Source organism: Hydra vulgaris, chromosome 14 (genome assembly GCF_038396675.1).
Source record: "Hydra vulgaris chromosome 14, alternate assembly HydraT2T_AEP".
Taxonomy (NCBI): Eukaryota; Metazoa; Cnidaria; class Hydrozoa; order Anthoathecata; family Hydridae; genus Hydra; species Hydra vulgaris.
This window is the reverse complement of record NC_088933.1, coordinates 15,579,169-15,597,990: the sequence shown is the minus strand read 5'-3', so window position 1 is coordinate 15,597,990 and position 18,822 is coordinate 15,579,169. Positions and strand designations below refer to the sequence as shown.

The window sequence follows — 18,822 nt, the reverse complement described above, 5'->3', positions numbered from 1 at the left end:
TACTTATAAAAAGTCTACTTATAAAAAAAAGTCTGAAGTCTACTTATAAAAAAAACAACATCCTTTTAAACTTTGTTTGCATAATCTATATTGCTAGCTTGCTAAAATTTTAATCTTATTTTTGGAAAACAAAGGGGAAATTAGCGTGTAGAGATAAGTTTCAAAAGATGTAGTTTACTTTGCTCTATTTGTTATGAAGTATAAGAATTCATAAATTTCATCATATTTGTATTTTGACAGATAGTAAAAATTACCTAATTTAATTAAAATTTTTAATTTTTAAAGGTTTGTGTTTAAACATGTTTAAAATCAATAGTATGAGTAATTTCGTGCAGTTATTGTTATCAACAACTTGATTTTTTTTGAAAAGGTGACTTATGTCACTTTCAAAATAAACGACTCAGTGTTTTTCAAAAAATTCTCAATACAAGTTTTTAGAATTAAATGACTTGTTTTGTTGTTGTTTTAATTAAGATACTTGTGAGTTTTAATAAAAATGCTAAAACAGAGAAAGTGTTCTATTTGCATATTTCTAATTGCTTAAAGTTTTAAGATTTTTAAAATCAGAAATCAAAGAAAATCTTTTGGGAAAAGACAAACAAAAATATTTCGTTCATTCGAAATGTGTTTGAAATATTAGTGGCCATCGACGGCATTTAACCGGCAAGCGGTCACTAGTAGCATCCCTAAAGGGGGTTTTGGGCCCATTGCTCTTCGTAATCTTCATAAAAGACCTGCCGGACAGCATCACTCATCGTATAAAGCTGTATACCGACAACAATAAAATTATTGGCATAGTTAAAAATGAGTCGGACAGCAACACTCGCCAAGCTGACATTGACAGAGCAGTGGAATGGTCACCTAATTGGCTTATGCATTTCAAAGTCGAGAAATGCAAAATTATGTATCTAGGCCGCGCATATAACAAGATGACGGACGAATACTCAATGGCCAACGTCAACGGCATGCGTCGTCCACTCGAAAAGACTAGTCGAACAAGACCTCGGCGTGATGGTCTCCAATGACCTTAACGTAAGACCACAATGAGAGTCAGCCTCATCAATAGCAAATAAAATGCGAGGAAGACTCAAAAAAACATTGTGCAGTTGCAGTTTTTGTTTATGGCGCACACTGTATCTTATTTACATTTATCCACATCTTGAGCTTGCTGTGCAAGTCTGACATTTCCATCCTCGAGCAAGTCCAACATCGAGCAACAAAATTAATATCATTTATTAAACACCTGTTCTATGAAAATCGACTCCAACGGCCCGGTCTAACAACACTTAAAGAACGCCGTTAAAGAGCATACCTTATTAAGCAATTTAAAATCACATGTCAACTCGAGCTTGTCAGTTTTTCGTCCCACAAAATCTTTCAAACAGTAAAGTGAAGTATACTTTGAGAAGACAAAACCATAAACTAGATCGCCAACTAATAACAAATTGTGAAGATCTTTTTTTCAAATAGAGTTGCTATCCCATGAATGCGTTTTCTCAAGCAGCAGTGAACGCTCCATCAATCGATGTTTTTAAAGACAGCATAACAAAGTAACTTTTAGAGACACAATTACTGCTTTGTCTGTGTTTTATTTTTCGTTAACATAGAGGGCTCATCAAAATATAAATAGATTTGTTTTAAAATATAAATCGCATTTGTTTTTTTGATCAATGAATGAAAGGAAAAAAAAAAAAATTTTTGTTAAAGAAAATTAACAAAATATGGCGCTTTTTTTTTATTACGATTATTATTAATATTTTTTTTGCATGACTTGAAGGTATACTACCCAGTGGGCATGGGACGTAAAAAAAAACGTCTTTTGAACGTCTTTTTAATGTTTTGGACGTCTTTTTTCGGTCCCGCGATAATTTATTTTTACATTGTCTACGCAAACTACGCAAATTCTATTTGTATTACAAATTCTTTATTGTTTGAAACCAAAAAACAAACATAATTTTCGTATTAATAACAACCTTATTGGTTCTTTTTGCCAAAAAGGACCGGGTTCTAATTTTTTACCGAAGTCAATATCTTTTGATTAAAATAGTATTACCTAATTTTGATTTTTCTACTAAACTAATTTTTGCTTCATTCAAACATAAACTTAAAAAAGTTTTTTTTTTATATATAATAGAAATATCTTCATTTATTTTTATTCTAAATATCTTCACTAATTAAAATAAAAATATCTTCACTAATTTTTACTTTTAATTTAAAACAATCGACTTTTTGTATATTGTTCCGTTTAACAATTTATCTTTTAGTTTTTGAACTTTTTTTATAAAGGTTTGTTATTATTAAACCACATACAGTATTTTTATCAAAATTTGACTGATTTATGCTAAGGAAAATATATAAGATCAAATTTTTAAAGTAAAAATCAGAAAAATATCGGAATTAATATTTCTTATATTGGTTATTACAAACAAGTGGTTTACATCTGATTATGACATAGTGACGTAACATTAATTTATTTTTCATAAAACCATATAAAAAACTTATTACTTATATATAAACTTAATGACATTATTTTATGTTGTTTTGATTTTCAATTTATATATTTATATTGTTTTTTTAATTATTTAACGATAAATAAAAATACATAGAATGCATGTGCATTATATGCTGTTCAAACAAGTTAATTGCTGGAAAACACGAAGAATTCAAGTCTATCTTTTTTTGTTATTTTGTTTTTCAATTAGATCAAGAATTTGTTGAAGTAGTTTTTGAGCTAATTCCGGACTAAGCGTTTTCAATATTTCCGAGTTTAGAGCTTGTTTTTGCAATTTAGATGCAATCTCTTCGTTGGAAGGTTCTTTTCTGTGAATATCATTACCATATTGTTGCCAAAAAAGATTTTTGAGTTTGCTCTTCTCGTTTGCGTTTTCACTCAATTTAGTTTTTTTATTAATTTTATCATTTAGGTCATTTTTCCAATCTTCCAAGTTGTACGTATCAAACTGATTTAATATTTTGGTATTTTTTGCATCTATTATTTCTTTTAAATAGTTAAGAACGTCGTTATCATTTAGCTCTCGTTGGTAACTTGTTTCATCAGTAAGATCTTTTCCGATATGAGAGTATTGCGAAAGATTATCAGACAGTTCGGGTTTTTCCGTAACATAAAGAGATTCCAAGTCTTCTAGAATTTTGTCGACTAGAAAGAAAAAAAAAGAATAACCTACAAAATTACATTATTTCAGCATTTAAAAAAAGTATTTCCTAAAAATGATGTTAGTATATAAAAAGACTTTGATGAGTTTATAAACCCTAATCGTCAAATATACCAGACAAAAAAAACCTGTAATTTTAATGGATTTTTTTGTAAATTTTCTCAGCACATAAGTTTACCAATTCATGCACTTTTACTATTATAAAAAACACAACTAAAAATACTAAGAATATTTTGAACCTACAAGTCTTCTGTAAATATTTGTTTTTTATATCATGTATGCACAAGAACTTTTATACTTTGTATATTATAATTAAAAAAATAGTTATAAAGAAAATTGAAGGAAAAAATGACTTTTATTTTCTGGCTAACTAAAGTTTTTAGTCATCCCAAAAGGTAAAACAAACATCCACAATATTGGTTTATCCTGAACATTATGTTATCGTTGGTTTATCCTGAACATTATGTTACCGTTGGTTATCCTAAACCTTTTATGTTTTGCTTTTTATGTAAGAAAAAGAGCAAGAAGATTTTTATTTTTAATTAAAGTTTATCAATATTTTAAAATAAAAATAGAATTGTAAAGATCAAACAAGTTGCTGGTAAGTTATAGAAATTAAATTTCAGTTAATTAATACGTAATTACAGTTATATTTACTTACTTATATCTGACTGTAGAACTGCACATAAACATGGAAGTAAAAAGATTAGTGCAAATCGCGCCATTTTTATCAAGCAATATATATATGCTCATACAAACAGTATTATGCAAGGAAACTGCGTAGTTTGTACTTCTTAATGGAAAAATTTAGAGTCTTTATTACATTTGATTTTATAATTTGAATTTAATGAGCTTATCAATACACATAATATGATAGTTCAATATTTGTACCATTTTATAAGATTTTATTTGTATTTTTTATACTTTTAGCACGTAGCTAATTAAACAACAATACTCCTACATTATCTTAGCAACAAACCCACATTTGTTTCCATGACAATCTTTTAGTAGAGTGTCGTCTATAATTACCTTTCAAATCGTTGTACTTTGCGAAAAAAATGCAATATTTGCTTTTGTTTGATTTGGCTTTTTTTGAATGACTTTTTTATAATTTAAAATTTTAACGTATTTTTAATTGTTGTATATATATATATATATATATATATATATATATATATATATATATATATATATATATATATATATATATATATATATATATATATATATATATATATTCTTTTTTTTTACATCAGGGTACAATTTGAAACATATTTCAAACAGTACCCTCATATATTATGTTTTATTTTATTTTTTGAATTTATTTATCACATGATTTTAATGCGAAACTTAAACATTACCAAAATGTGTTTAAAAATATACTAATACTGTAAATAAGTTTACTAGTAACTTACGCTTAGTTTACTCAAGTCGGAATATAAAATTAGACTGCGTCAAATCCGTAGATTTAAGCCGCGTCAAATCCGTAAATAGTGACCGCGTCAAATCCGTTTTATTTTCAAAAGGCTCCGCAATGTTTTACTTGCCGTCTTACAATTATATGAACTTTGATTTGTGTCACAAATTGAAACAAAATAAGAGTTAAACGATGATTTAATAAATTTTCGTTCGTTTGTACAATTCCAATATTACGTTTAGATATTTGCTTCTCCTATTTTAGAAAACACTTTCTTTATTTCCTCATAACAATCAACAAATAATAATAACAATAATAATAATAATAATAATAATAATAATAATAATAATAATAATAATAACAATAATAGTAACAATAATTATAACTATAATAACAATAATAATAATAATATTTTAACCAACTATTACATCAATAAAGTTTACGCAATATAAAACTATCATCAACGTTATTTTATTATGTTCTATGAGTTTTAAACTTTTATTAAAAATAAAGTTTTTGAACTTTTAGAAAAGTGTTGCGTAAAATTGTTTCATATAGCTAGTATGATTACTTATGAAACATCTAAGAAAATTCTGAATAAAAGAAAAGTTGAAAAGTCAAAGCCAAAAGTTTTAAGGAAAAAGCTATACCCAGTGGGCACAGGATAAGGACCTAAATAAGACGTCTTTTGAACGTTCAAAAGACGTCCAAAACGTTCAAAAGACGTTTAAAAGACGTCTTTTTTACGTCCTGTGCCCACTGGGTAAGTTTCAAGACTAACAGTTTCTAGACCAATTTAAGTTTAAAGATTTAAATTTTAGTCTCAAAGCAAGACCATGATCAAGACTTTAGTGGACTACTTTTAGGGAAAAAATTAAGACTCTTTGGTCAGAAGAACAATCACCCCATTATAATTTTTCGAAAGATTTTTTATGCTTAAATTAAAGTTTTTTTTTACCTTTTTTTTTTCCATATAGATATGAATCAAAACCATTTTTATAACAAAAAACTCAGATTTTATTCTTAAAAAAATTATCCAATGAATCAGAAAAAAAAAGAAATCTTAAAGTGTCACCTTATTTTTTTTTAACTCTTCTGTTGTATGAGTCTTGATAACCAAATCATAGTAAAAAGAAATTCAGTAATCAATGAAAAAAATTGATGGAGGAGGTACTAATAAACTTTATTAAAATGTTGCAATATTCTATATACTTCTAATTTATTTTTCAATTTTTATCATAACACAAATGATGGTTTGGGATTCCTTTGTTTGGATTGGTTTCAACAAACTCAAATTCATTGACTTAATAATATTATAGCAAAAACTAAAAGTTAGCGCCAGAAATGCATGCATCTCGCAATTTCATCTTTCAACAGGATGAAGATCAAACCACACAATGAAATTAAAACAGTGGTTCAAAAAAAATTACTTTTAAGATTGGGTTCTTCATCAAATTTAAGTTCAATTGAAAATTTATGGAATCTTTTTAAAACTAAAGCAGCTAAACAAAAACCATCCAGTTTGTCTCAAGTAAAAACCAGTTTGTCTCAATTAAAGGCAATTCTTATCGAGGAGTGGGAAAAAATTGAACTGCAATGGCCAAAACAGGTTCAATGTAGGTTCAATGTCTAAAAGCAAAAGGCGCACAAATTGACAATTAGCTTTATATTAGCAAAATAATTCAAAGGGTAATCCACTTTTTCGGATTTAATGAATAACTTGTTTATAAGTATAAGAATATGAACTTCTTGTTATAAAAGTTTTGTTTCATAAAATTCAATATAAAAAAGAAAAGTTCTAAAAAAAAAAGAAAAGTTCTAAAACATTTAAATCTAAACCTAAAAAGAATTCCTTTTTATTGAAAAATCATTAAAGGAGTTATAGACCTTTTTGACATACTGTATATACAGTGGCGACAATATATACTTTCATGACCAGTTTAACTTTTTGATAACAAGTTTTATGTTTTTAAAGCAGTTGCTGTTATTTTAACAATGTTCTTATTAGACATTAATAACGATCAATATTGCTTGTTTTGAGCATTTTAGCGCTTGCGTTTAAATTTTTGAGGTCATTTTAAATAGCATACATTTAATCTTTCTTAAAAGAAAACCCAAGTTCTTCTATTATACCAAAAGAAAATTATTATAGACAGTATTTTAAGGATAAACTTGTAATTCATTTTGCAAAAATCATTCTCTTTCAACTATGGCGAGGTAAACATGGAACAGATGTCTTTCGTGGACAAGTACAGGCATTTCAAGTACAGTCATTTCGAGATCAAAAATTAAACAGCTCTAACATAACTCAAAGATTTGGTTGTTCTTGTAAAAAAATTATCAATGCTATTAATTTGTTTAACAATACTGGTTCATTAAGTAATAAGAAACGCAAGTTTCGCGAACGAAAGACAACCCCCAGAAAAGACGCACCCATTGTCCATATCGCTAAGCTACATCCTTTTGCGTACTAAAAACTAAAGATCAAATTGCTCAAAATTTACAAGTCAATCTGTCTATCAATGTCAAATGTTGCTTACACGAAGAGTTTCCGAAAAAAACCATTAATCGCAAAACGCAATCTCATCAGTTGTTTGAAATTTGCAAAACAGTACGTACACAAGGAGTTACGTTATTTGAAAAATAAGCTTTAGACTGACGAATCTAAATTTAAATGCTTTGGATTGGAAGGAAAACAATATGTTTATTGTCCCCAAAATAAAGAACTCAGCCCACGATATACTCCATAGGCTGTAAAACATTGTGGTGGCAACTTTTCATGGTAGGGCGTGGGCCCCTTGCTTAAATTCACTGGACAATGGATCAACACATGTACAAAGAAATACATGTTTCCTTATGCCGAGGAAAATCTTTCTTTGATTTGGATATTCCAACAAGACAATGACCCTAAGCACATCTTTAAAAGTGTTAAAATGTGGTTTAATGCTAACAAGATTTATGTTTTAGAGTGGCCCGCACAGTCACCAGACCTAAATCCGATAGAAAATATGTAAAAGGAAGTTGACAGAAACATAAATTGATTAACTGCAACGAATTTAGACAAATTTTGGGAAGAAATAAAAGCTGTTTGGGACGCCATTGCGCCTGAACAGTGCCAAAAATTGATCTCATTTATGCGTCATCGTCTAGAACTATCCTTGCGTCAGGAGATAGTTCTGGGTCAACAACCTCTAGAGACCAAAATACTACTGTTTTCCAAATCTTATTTTGTAGGGTTATAGTTAAATGCAAAAATATTTTTTTTTAAATTGTTACATTAGGTTTTGTTTGATAAATTAGTGCTTACACAGCAGCATTCTTAAACCAAGTTGTCCATAGTTAAGTTAAAAATTTTTTATGTTAATCGAACAAATAAATTTCTTGCTTTGAGAAAAAAATTATGAGGTGGGAAATTTACTTCTTAACAACAAAAATTTGTACTCTCAACAACAGCAGCATAAATAAATATATTTCTTGTTTTATGAAAAATACTTCTTAATAAGAAATGCAATTTTGCTTAGTAGGTGTCGCACTTTACCCCTAGTTACCCCAATTCACAATTTTACGTGTTTAGATCCATTCTTCCAATTCTTCCAATCATAAAACCCATTATCTCATTCAAAATAACAATCATTGCCATATAATCTACATTGTACAAATAACAATGCATTTTACTCAGGAATGGGCTGATTTGAATACATTTACAATTGATTACAATTTATACATTAGTGGTCATCCATAATTACGTCATGCAATTTTTTACCACTTAAGACCTTTCCCGCCCCCCACCCCCACCCCACCCACTCGTCACAAAATCGTTAAACTTAAAAAGCAAGTTTTGTATGAGTCGTCACAAAACCACCAACCCTCCCCCCTCCCCCCTTATAGCGTAACGTAATTTATGGACGATCCCTTAATACAATTAAAACATTTTTACTTTCGTATTTACAAGAAAAATTTTTTTGGTTTTCAAATCAGGTTTAGTACAAATAACTATAACCATTTTCAAAACGGCCTTTTCTTAATATTATTGTACACACATACACAAGCACAAACACATACTTTCTCTCTCTCTCTCTCTTTCTCTCTCTCTCTCTCTCTCTCTCTCTCTCTCTCTCTCTCTCTCTCTCTCTCTCTCTCTCTCACACACATACACACACACACACACAAACACACACACACACACACATATATATATATAGAGAGAGAGGTTTGTTGTAAAAGTTCTTTCTTGTCCTTCATTTCGGATTTCGACTTTGTTATATGTACAGGTTTTATGAGAAAGTAAGAAAATCTACAACGAAAAAAATATAGAACATTCAGTCTAAATGATTCATGATATATGTAAAAACTCAGGGTGTGGGTAGAAAATTTATTTTTTATTAATTAATAATATAAAAGTATATTATTATTTGACAAAATGATTTTCTTAAGTTTTCTTTTAAATGAGTTAAAATACCATTCATGATTAAAAGTCAAAATATTTCAAAACTATTTTATTCCAAAGAAAGTCTATTTTATTCCTTAAAACTATTTTATTCCTCGAAACGAAACACAAGATTTACCAAAATTAGTATGCGAAAATTGTAGTCGAATAAAGTTATCATTTCGTAGATGGAACTTGTTTTTTTTTTTAGTGAGTACAGGTTATGAAAGGAAGAAGAGGAATAGTTGGTTTTACATTTTTACATGAAACATAAAACATTATAAACATTAAGCTGATATATATTTAAAATATTCATTTCAAGTTAGAGAGGCCTGGCATGAGTATACATGTTTTTACTTTAAGAAATCTTTTTAGCATAGCAACAAGACTGACCAACTTGTTTTTACATTTTATGAACATTTGTAAGATTTTATTTTTAAAAGGTGATTTGCAGAACATTCGAACAATTAATTTAAATTTTTATATCATTAAGAAAATCCATTTGCTACTTTGTAAATCATCAGTAATTTTTATCTGAATCTTCAAACTATGATTCATCTTTAAAACATTTTGCTTTTAAAGAATTTGACTCTTTCTAAAAAACATCAAATACTACAAGTGAATTCCATAGACATAACACAGCTGATATACAATACCACTATCGACCCAAATTATTTCGTTAAAAAATTGTCTTCTGCATCAGTGATATATCCAATGATGTACCTTTTTATTGATAAATTAAAATTAGACCTTTTTTTTCTAATAGATCTACAATTTTATCAGCAGATCCAACTATTAGATTCATTCTCAGGTTCCATAACTTTGTTGATAAGTGTATTTTATATTTAAATAACGTTGATTGCTTATAGACGTATATTTGTGTAATCATAAAGAAAATCTTGACTCACTCGATATTTCTTATATTATTTCTAAAATCTTTGGTTGATTAAATTGTTTTGTTTTTTTTATCATATTCACAACATAGGATGGATTATTTGGTATTTTTTTAGTATTTTTTGGTATTTTTTGTTTTTTTTGTTGGTATTTTTTGGTACCATGTCTTTTTTAAACATTGATTTTATAATGGATTCATATTTTTATTTTTATTCATTAGTCTGCTGTTTAGCAAGCATTGTGATTTTTTTTTTCAGATTTCCATTCTTCAATCCAGTATCTTTATGTGAACACTTCATATCTAAATCCAACTCTTTATGTTTTCAAATAACGAACTCCCTTAAAGGAAATACTACAGATATTTGCATGTTATTTTAACATTGCGCTTTTTGCAAGTGACAGATTCTCCTTATATTTCCACACAAAAATATATTTTTAATCTACTTATTATTAAATATTAAGTATTCTAAATCGTAAAATGACTAAATGCTTATGAAATTAGATATAACACATCACTATTACGAATACATAGTTTAAATAATTCTGTAATAGCATAGTTTGTATATATGTTTTTTTTTATTTATTCATGCTATATTTTGCTATGCAATAATACAATACTTTTTTTATCCGAAGATATTGTTGGCGTAGCATAGAAACAGCCATAAAGACTAATTCAAAATAGCGCTTGTTGATGATCAACATATTTGCGTACCGAAGCACTCAGCTAGGAATGACTGGATTTGAACTCATATCGCACAACAGTCCGAGTTTTAAAAATTTGTTTAACACTCTAAACAACTGAGCTATCCAGCCCCGATAGGTCTTTAGTTACAGTTACAATAAGCCCCGATCAGTATTTTTTATTAAAAAAATCCTTTCTTGAGGCTCTTCCGGGGTTTCAAAAAATAAAATGTTCTTTAACTTACCCCAACCGGGGGTAAGTTGGCGCAAACTACAAAAATGATAAATTTAAAGTTTAAAATTTTTTTTAAACGTAAGATTTTAATTTAAAAATAAAAAAAAGTGTAGTTTCACAAGTCTTTGAAGATTTTTTTTTTTAAATGTTCTTATAAAACAAATATGATTTTTGAAACTTTTTCATAATTTCGCTTTTTTTACATATATATTCGGGACCCTATAAATGTTCAAGTGTCTTGGATTATCTTTAAAAATATATTTTTTATTCAATATTTACTAATCTGGACTTATAAAGGATGAGGATAAACGATGATAAAAGATATTACGGATGATGATGGATAAAGAAAGATAAAACTTTATACAATATAGTCAAGATTTTGACTTTTTTTAACATTTTAAATTTAAACCACAAGCTAATCGCTTACGCGTCGTTAACCGACACATGGATATGCAGTATTCTAAACATAAAAGTTAAATATTCAACAGATCATGTTCTTTAATAGCAATGGCAATGTAATAATCAATAATTCGCTCATTCAAAATGTAATAATCAATAATTCGCTCAATCAAAAGATCGCTTCTCGGCCTTATGGCTAAGATCAAGTGTAGTATCTGTTCTTATTTCGGCTCCGGACCATCTCTTAATTGGTTACGTTGTTGTTAGAAAGCAGAAACAGCACAAAATCGAAACCGTGACAGTCGATAGAGGTTCTTGGCGTAGTCGCTTTTTCATTGTCTCCTTCTACGTCCGGAAATCTCAAAGCGTTCCGTCCACTCCGGACGTAAAATGGAGATAAACCATTAAGTTGGCGCTGCTCAGTTTCGGCTGAGTGGCAACTAAACCCTTAAATGGGCATAAACAACCCTTAAATAAGCCAAAAAACCTCTAAATGGACCAAAATATGGAGTCTCGGCTCCTACACCGCCTTCTAGGGCCCTTTGTAATTCTGGTTTCAGCAGCAGGTCACTCTAGTTGGTAAAATAAAAATAATAAAAAAATCAGTAATTACAAAAACGTGCACAGTATAACGTAAACGTACAAACGTGCAAAAAAGTAAACGTACAAACAATAAAATAAGTGTGTGTAGTCAGCAAATAAAATTGAATTTAATATTTTACAATATCAAAATAACTTGTTTTTATATTATTTATACTTTTATATTTTCTATTAACTATTGATACTTGAGAAACACCCCAGGCGTTTATCATATACAAACACCTCAAGTGTTTAAATGTCATATGTTTTAATTTACTTTTATCATACAAACTAAATGTTTGAGTTTTTGATACAATACAATTTAAGAAGAATATTATGAACTGCTGTGTTGCCATAGCTACGTAAAATAAATTTGACTATAAAAAATACGCCAAAAAGTTTGGAAGACAAAAAAAAATCAAGAAAAATAAGAAACTCTATCGGAACTCACTGGCACGCAATACTAAGATCTTTTCTCTTTTTGAGAAACCAGTTTCAAAAAACTAAATATTTTCAACCATTCGTCTACTTGCCTAGTCTTCCCCTATTTATAAGAAGATTTTGTAATTTTAATGGGGTGATATCATGAATTTATGGAACAGAATAAATTTAGCTTTATCAACATTCAAAAAAAGTTTGTCACTTAAAACCACTCATTAACTTTATCTAATTATTCTAATTATTCATTTAAAAAATGTTTTTTATTTAGTTGTTCGAATTATAGCATTTTTAAAATTTGATGATTAAAAAAAAGTCATATACATTAGGAGTGTCCCTAAAATAAAGTCCTTGCAACAGTTGCTAAGCCCCCTGCTTCTAAAGACCTTAAAACAAAAATTTCAAAAATTAAAAATATAAAGTTTTAGATTAAATTGTATAATTATTAGAGCTATATTCAAAAACAAATATATAAAATAAATTTCTTTTATAATTAAGCTGAAAAAATCTTTTTAAATAAAGATCATTTTTACATAATGAAACTATTTAACTAAAGGCAGCAGAACTCGAACGTATAAAAAGCATACCTTATCTATAAATTATTTTGTGCTATAGACAAAATAGAAATTATTCAAAAACTTTTTAAGAAGCATTACATTATCTTCTTTAGGTTATCTTAGATTTCATTATTTTATTTTACTTCTCGTAAATAGAGATGCGGGAGGTGTTTGTTATTTGACTTAAAGAATATATGGCGTGTCCGTTGTTTCCATTATATGTTAACAGTATAAGAAAAATATTTATTCCAATTACCTTACTCAAGAAACGCTTATTGTAAGAAGCAAGCAGTGAAATACCATCTTCATTAATATTAGTTGTAAATATTACTACATTGAAGTATGGCTGTTAAATATTACTATTGAATTCATTTTTAAAAATATTTTTATTGCTAGATGGTAAAATATTTTACTGCTAGATGGTATTAGGTTAAATATTTTGCAAACACGCCATGATCTGTGCATTGCTTTTTGTCCTCCTCTTGAAATTCCAAACATGCAAAGGTATTTTGCTCTTAAAAAGATTGTTTTGTTTTTCTTAAAAATTATTAAGTAATTTTATTTAAGTTATGGAAATAATTTATATTCTTGTTTAGCTGAAAAACATGCTGCAGATAATAAAGAAACTGAACAAGAGAATACAAAAGAGTTTATGCTAAAAGACATCTTGAATAACGAGAATGATAACTTTAATGACAAAAGAATTAATGCTCTCAACGAATTGCTCAATATGTATGATGAAACTAAAAAAAGCCAAGCAAGTTCTTTGGCTAAAACTTTTTTCAGAAATGACAACAAGAAAACTGAACCTAATATTTTTCCTTGGCTAATGCCAGATTTGTCTGATAGTTATAATCCAAATCAAAATCCAATAAGACTTTTTACTAACTTTCCATGGAAGAGAAGAGTGGTAGATAAGCCCCTGAAAGATAAACAGGCGCCAGCCCTTCCCTGGTTGATACCGAATTTTTTTGAAAGTTCTGAAAAAAATGACAATAACATAAAAACATTATTAAAACTTCCGTGGTTTAGATATGATAGCTCTATTTCAAACGCTCCTCGTCCTTGGAATAAAGAAGAATTGGAAGAGCACATTTATGGTGACAATAGAAAACTGGATGATAATATTCTTTTCAAAAAAGACACAGTTTCAAGATCTTCTGAAAAAGCAGTTTTACTTCGATGGATAAAAGATACTATTGAATCTTATGAAGATAGAGAAAAGCCGCGATTATACTTTGGATCAGCAATAATGCCTTGGAATAAGCAAGAAGCTGATAGTTTAAAAAATAATTTAAAATTTCGATCTCAAAAAAATAAAAATAAATCGTTTAAATCACTTTGGAAAAGACCAAAGTCACTGGGTTTTCAAAGAAGTCTTGAAAAAAATGAATTCAAATCTCCTTGGCAAAAAGAAGATTTATCGGTTGAATCTTTTTTAAAAGGAATGGAATCACTTGGATTGCTTAGAAATGATAAAAATCTTCACAATGGTGATCACAATGACGTTAATTTTCAAACAAAAGAAGACACAACGCTCAAAAATTTAATAAGTAGTCTAGAAAAAGAAAGTTCAAAAATCAATAATGAAATAGCAAATTACGAACTTTATGAAAAGATTAATGAGTTTTTGTCGTCAAAAAATTCAAGTGAAACCGATTCTTAAATCAATTCAAACTAAAAAGATTAACAATCTAAAAAATTCATTGAACTTACAAAATTGTTTAAAAGTTTGATAGTTGTGAACGTAAAATAATTTATGCAGTGAGTTATCAGATGTCTAATATACGTGTAACAAAATTAAAAGCTAATTCAAGTGCCCATTATTTTCAGTTACATTCAATTACACATTGCATTGAAATAACTTTATACTCCACCCTATGAATATATGATAAACAAAATTTAATTCATCTAGTTAGCATTAAGTTGTGAACCAATATCTTTTTTTTTTGTTGCCACTAAAACGTGTTTTTTGTAATTTTCAGAATAATTTTTTCGACAAATTTGGACTCCCTTAATTCATTTCTTTTATGTCATTCATTCTATTTATTTATCTGTTTATATATTTATTTTGCTGTTTTTTGAACGTTTTTTATTGTAAATATTTAATGCTAATTCGTGCTAAAATAATAATATAACAACAATTAATGTTTTTGTTAATGACTATTATTAATAAATGTATGTGTAGGATAGAATAACCATTAAACCCCAGATTAAAAAATTACCATAAAAAAAAAGTAGTTGAAAAAGTTAAGAAAATTAAAAAACAAATTGTGAATATTATTTTGTAAATATAAAAATGTATAAAAATAATAGAGTTTTTAATGTATATATATATATATATATATATATATATATATATATATATATATATATATATATATATATATATATATATATATATATATATATATATATATTTGATTTTGAAAATCCAAAGGGAACTATGCTCTACAAAATATTTTTAAAAAGAAAAAAAATTCAGAACTATTTAGCAAAATTTATTTTAAATTTTTTATTGCAGTAAAATTTTGTTAATTTCTTCTTACTTATAACCTGCTCAAAAATACTTTCAGACTAGCTCGTTTTTGTGTAATTTTTTTACAAATGTATCACTACAAGTTCTTTTGAACCATACTGTTTTAAGAACAATAGAAACACAAGAATCATTAATCATATCTAAAATTGCTTGTAAAGAAGAAGACTAAGTTGAGTTCATTTTTGTTGTAAATTGATGGATCCAGTGTTTTTTAAAAATTCAATCAAAAGTTCGACAAGTAAAAAAATGAAATAATGACTTTATCACGGTTGTGGATTATATATAAAAAGAGTTGATATTTTTAAACAGTTTATTCGCTTATAAGATATAAGGTAATACAACAATATAGAGTTGATCAAAATTTGTAATTTTATTAATGTCTTTCTTATAATAATTTCCCACACTAAAATGTGGCAATCCTGTTTATATTCAATTCGCACAAAACTACGACTTGATAAACTTGAAAGAATAGTACAAACATTGAAAACAATAACAAACTGCAAACGCTACATTAGAACCGGTAACAATACCGGAATTAAACAAGATCGAATCAAGTTTGAATGCACCAATTGAGAAAAGAAAATACTAACTTTTAAAACCAATCTTATTAATAATTAGATAAAGTACAAATTCTAAAAACTAAGGAAATTGAAACTTAGCAGTGATGAAGGGATGAGTTGTAACCTGTTTACGTAATACTCGGTGCTGCTTGTTATCAATGAATAAAACTACGTATCTGTGCATTTCGGAAAATATCCGGATTAAGGTTATAGAGCTGAGTTAAATATGTTGGAATGGGCTCTTTCTGGCATATAAATGCAACTAAGTTCTGATATTAAAAAATGGTTTCTTATTGAACTCTGGTCATGATGGGTTCGAGAAAATATGTAGTTAAGAAGATGGTTTATCAGAGATAAAATGTGAGTTAATGGTTCATCTTTGTGAAAGGGTGCACCAAATCAACGAAAGTTATTATAATATTAGAATACCTTAAAAAATTCAAAACTAAAATAACTCGGTGGAAAAAACTTAAAAAACTAGACCACTACAATTATGGCACAAATCAATGAAGGAATATCGGAGAACCAGTAAAACCTGCTGGAGAAATTATTTATTACATTCCTCTTTACCCTACCTAACTTAAACATAATCCAGTATATTCATTATTAAAATTGCCATTAGCTATGTTGACATCAGAAATACTTTTTAATCAAAACCAGATGAAATAAATTGGCATGCAATACCAGGTCATAAAAAAAGTTAGAACCCGACACCAAATAAAAAAAATTAGCACGCAATATCAGATTAAAGCATGCACACGAAATAAATGTGAAAGTGTAAACACGTCATTTTTTTTTTCAGTGGTTGTATTAATACATTTTAAATTGTGTTTGTATTTTGTTGGCAACATACAACAATTTCAAAAAAATGTTTCAGTTTTCCCATTTAACTTAAAATAAGTTTTGAAAATGACTAAAGAAGAAGGTTTTAGAAAAAATATTTTGCACAAATGTTTGGAAAATCCGAATAGAAGCTACAATTCAAGAGCAGATTAGTTGCAAATAAATCCCTACACCGTTAGTTGTTATTTAACGTTTTTCCTAAAAAAATTGAATAAATGCAAATCTGGTAATGGCGGAAAGGAGGTTTTTCATGGTAGAAAACTGGTTAGAAAATTGGTCAACAGTTTTATAAATGAGCCAAGCCTCTCACTAAGGGAACGCGCAAAAAGATAAGAATTTTCTCATAGTTTGGTTGTAAAAGTTCGAAATAAACATGTTTTTTAAAAATTCAAATCACAAAAGTGCCTATACGATCTGAAATTTAAAATAGAAGTGCAAGAACTCGCTGAAGAAAGTTTTATGACAAATATTTTTTTAAAAATTTCTGAATTATTAAAGATGATAAAACTTATATAAAGTACAATCGTCAGCAAATTCCCGGTGCGGTCTATTATAATGCATAAATATAGAGAAAAATCAGATAAAAAAAACTTAAATACACAAAACAGGATAGGTTTGCTAAAAATGCTTTGATTTGGCAACCTATTTGCAGGTATGACAAAAAATCAGCACCCTACATTTCTGATTCCACACTTTCTGGTAAAATATATGTTAAAGAGTGTTTACAAAAACGTCTTTTACCTCTTACTAAATCATATAATAGGAGATATTTGTTCTCGCCTGATTTATCATCATTTCATTATAGCAAACTGGCTATGGGATGGTATAAACAAAATGATGTGAAAGTTATGTCTAAAATAGCAAATCCTCCAAATTGTCCAGAAATATTTATCTTCTTTTATTATTTTTTTAAAATTAATACTTAGTTCTAAATAAAAGTTGATGAGTATCTTTATCTAGTTGTTTTCGCGTGTACACTTATTTCGTGGACGCGCTTTAAAAAAAAATTGGTACGCGACACCAGATGAAGGACGTCATTCAGAATTTAATTACTAACCAAAAGTAGAAGTATATTGGCTCCCGTCCGCGGAGATTTTTATTGAATATAGGGCGCTATATTACTCTTAAAGTCTCTGCGCACGAGAGTCAACATTCTCTTACTTCTTGCCATTAGTTAAAGTTAAAGTGACGTCTTTTATGGATGACCCCTTATGGTAGTGAAGGAAGCGTAAACTTCCTGGTTAAATGCTTTTCCGCGGTGCTCTTTGATAAGGCCGTTCAGACTTCTTGAAGCGCCTAAATAATCTATAAATCTTAAGAAATCCAAAATATCTAAAAAAAAAATCTCAAAATCAAATTATATGATATGTGTTCTGGTAATTTAAATTAATTTTATAGTAAGGTTGCGGTTTCGCTTAAAATGCTATTCTGTGGTGTTTTGTGATCTAGTTTTTTCTTGGTGAAATACAAAGCTTAATACAAAGTTTTGTGATCTAGCTTTTTTCTTGGTGAAATACAAAGCTTAATAAAATAAAACAAAGTTGTTACCAGCTCAACCAAAAGTTATACTTTTTTACTATAAAATTTACAAATTGACCAATTTATGTGAACCAAGTACAAGAAAAAGTGTTACGTCTTCCAAGTCATCAGCCTTTTATAACATCCAATAAATTGCAAAAGCGTGGATTTAAATAAGTCTGCGCTTTCGCTTTTATTCACAAAGGAGCAAAAAAATTTCTGCTGTTACTGATTAGTTAAAGCTGGTCTTTTTAATAGCAAAATACCAGCTTTAGCAAATCATTTCTATGTTATTTAAAGGAAAATGTTTATAAAAAAAATAATCATAGCAGAAAAAAAATAATCACAACGGACCAAAGTCAAACTTTTAAGAATAACTTTAAAAAACACTTTGCACTTTGACGATGGTTTTTGTCTGCTATTGCAGTTCTAGATTTTCGTGTTTCGATTGGTATATATAAACCGAAAAACTTAAAAGCCGAATTGTGAAATCAGTGAGATAATTTTTGGTTTACATAAATTTTTTAGCAATACTAATATATACAAAATATAAATTACCCCCG

The 18,822-nt window shown here is 28.1% G+C and overlaps 2 protein-coding genes and 1 non-coding gene across 3 annotated transcripts; 2 read left to right on the top strand and 1 right to left on the bottom strand.

The window, feature by feature from the left end:
- Positions 1 to 2,397: 2,397 nt before the first annotated feature.
- Positions 2,398 to 4,123, bottom strand: LOC105845806 (uncharacterized). Its single transcript, XM_065817156.1, has 2 exons — positions 3,835 to 4,123; positions 2,398 to 3,157 (listed from the first exon to the last, which is right to left on the bottom strand). The coding sequence occupies exons 1-2, from the start codon at positions 3,896 to 3,898 to the stop codon at positions 2,670 to 2,672; spliced, it is 552 nt and encodes a 183-aa protein (XP_065673228.1). The 5' UTR covers positions 3,899 to 4,123; the 3' UTR covers positions 2,398 to 2,669.
- A 7,278-nt stretch (positions 4,124 to 11,401) lies between these two features.
- On the top strand, positions 11,402 to 11,584 carry LOC136091260 (U2 spliceosomal RNA). The gene has a single exon (XR_010643844.1). It is a non-coding gene; the product is annotated as a U2 spliceosomal RNA (small nuclear RNA).
- Positions 11,585 to 12,959: 1,375 nt separating this feature from the next.
- On the top strand, positions 12,960 to 14,943 carry LOC105845756 (uncharacterized). The gene is made up of 2 exons (XM_065817155.1): positions 12,960 to 13,303; positions 13,396 to 14,943. The coding sequence occupies exons 1-2, from the start codon at positions 13,252 to 13,254 to the stop codon at positions 14,463 to 14,465; spliced, it is 1,122 nt and encodes a 373-aa protein (XP_065673227.1). The 5' UTR covers positions 12,960 to 13,251; the 3' UTR covers positions 14,466 to 14,943.
- The last annotated feature ends 3,879 nt before the right edge of the window (positions 14,944 to 18,822 follow it).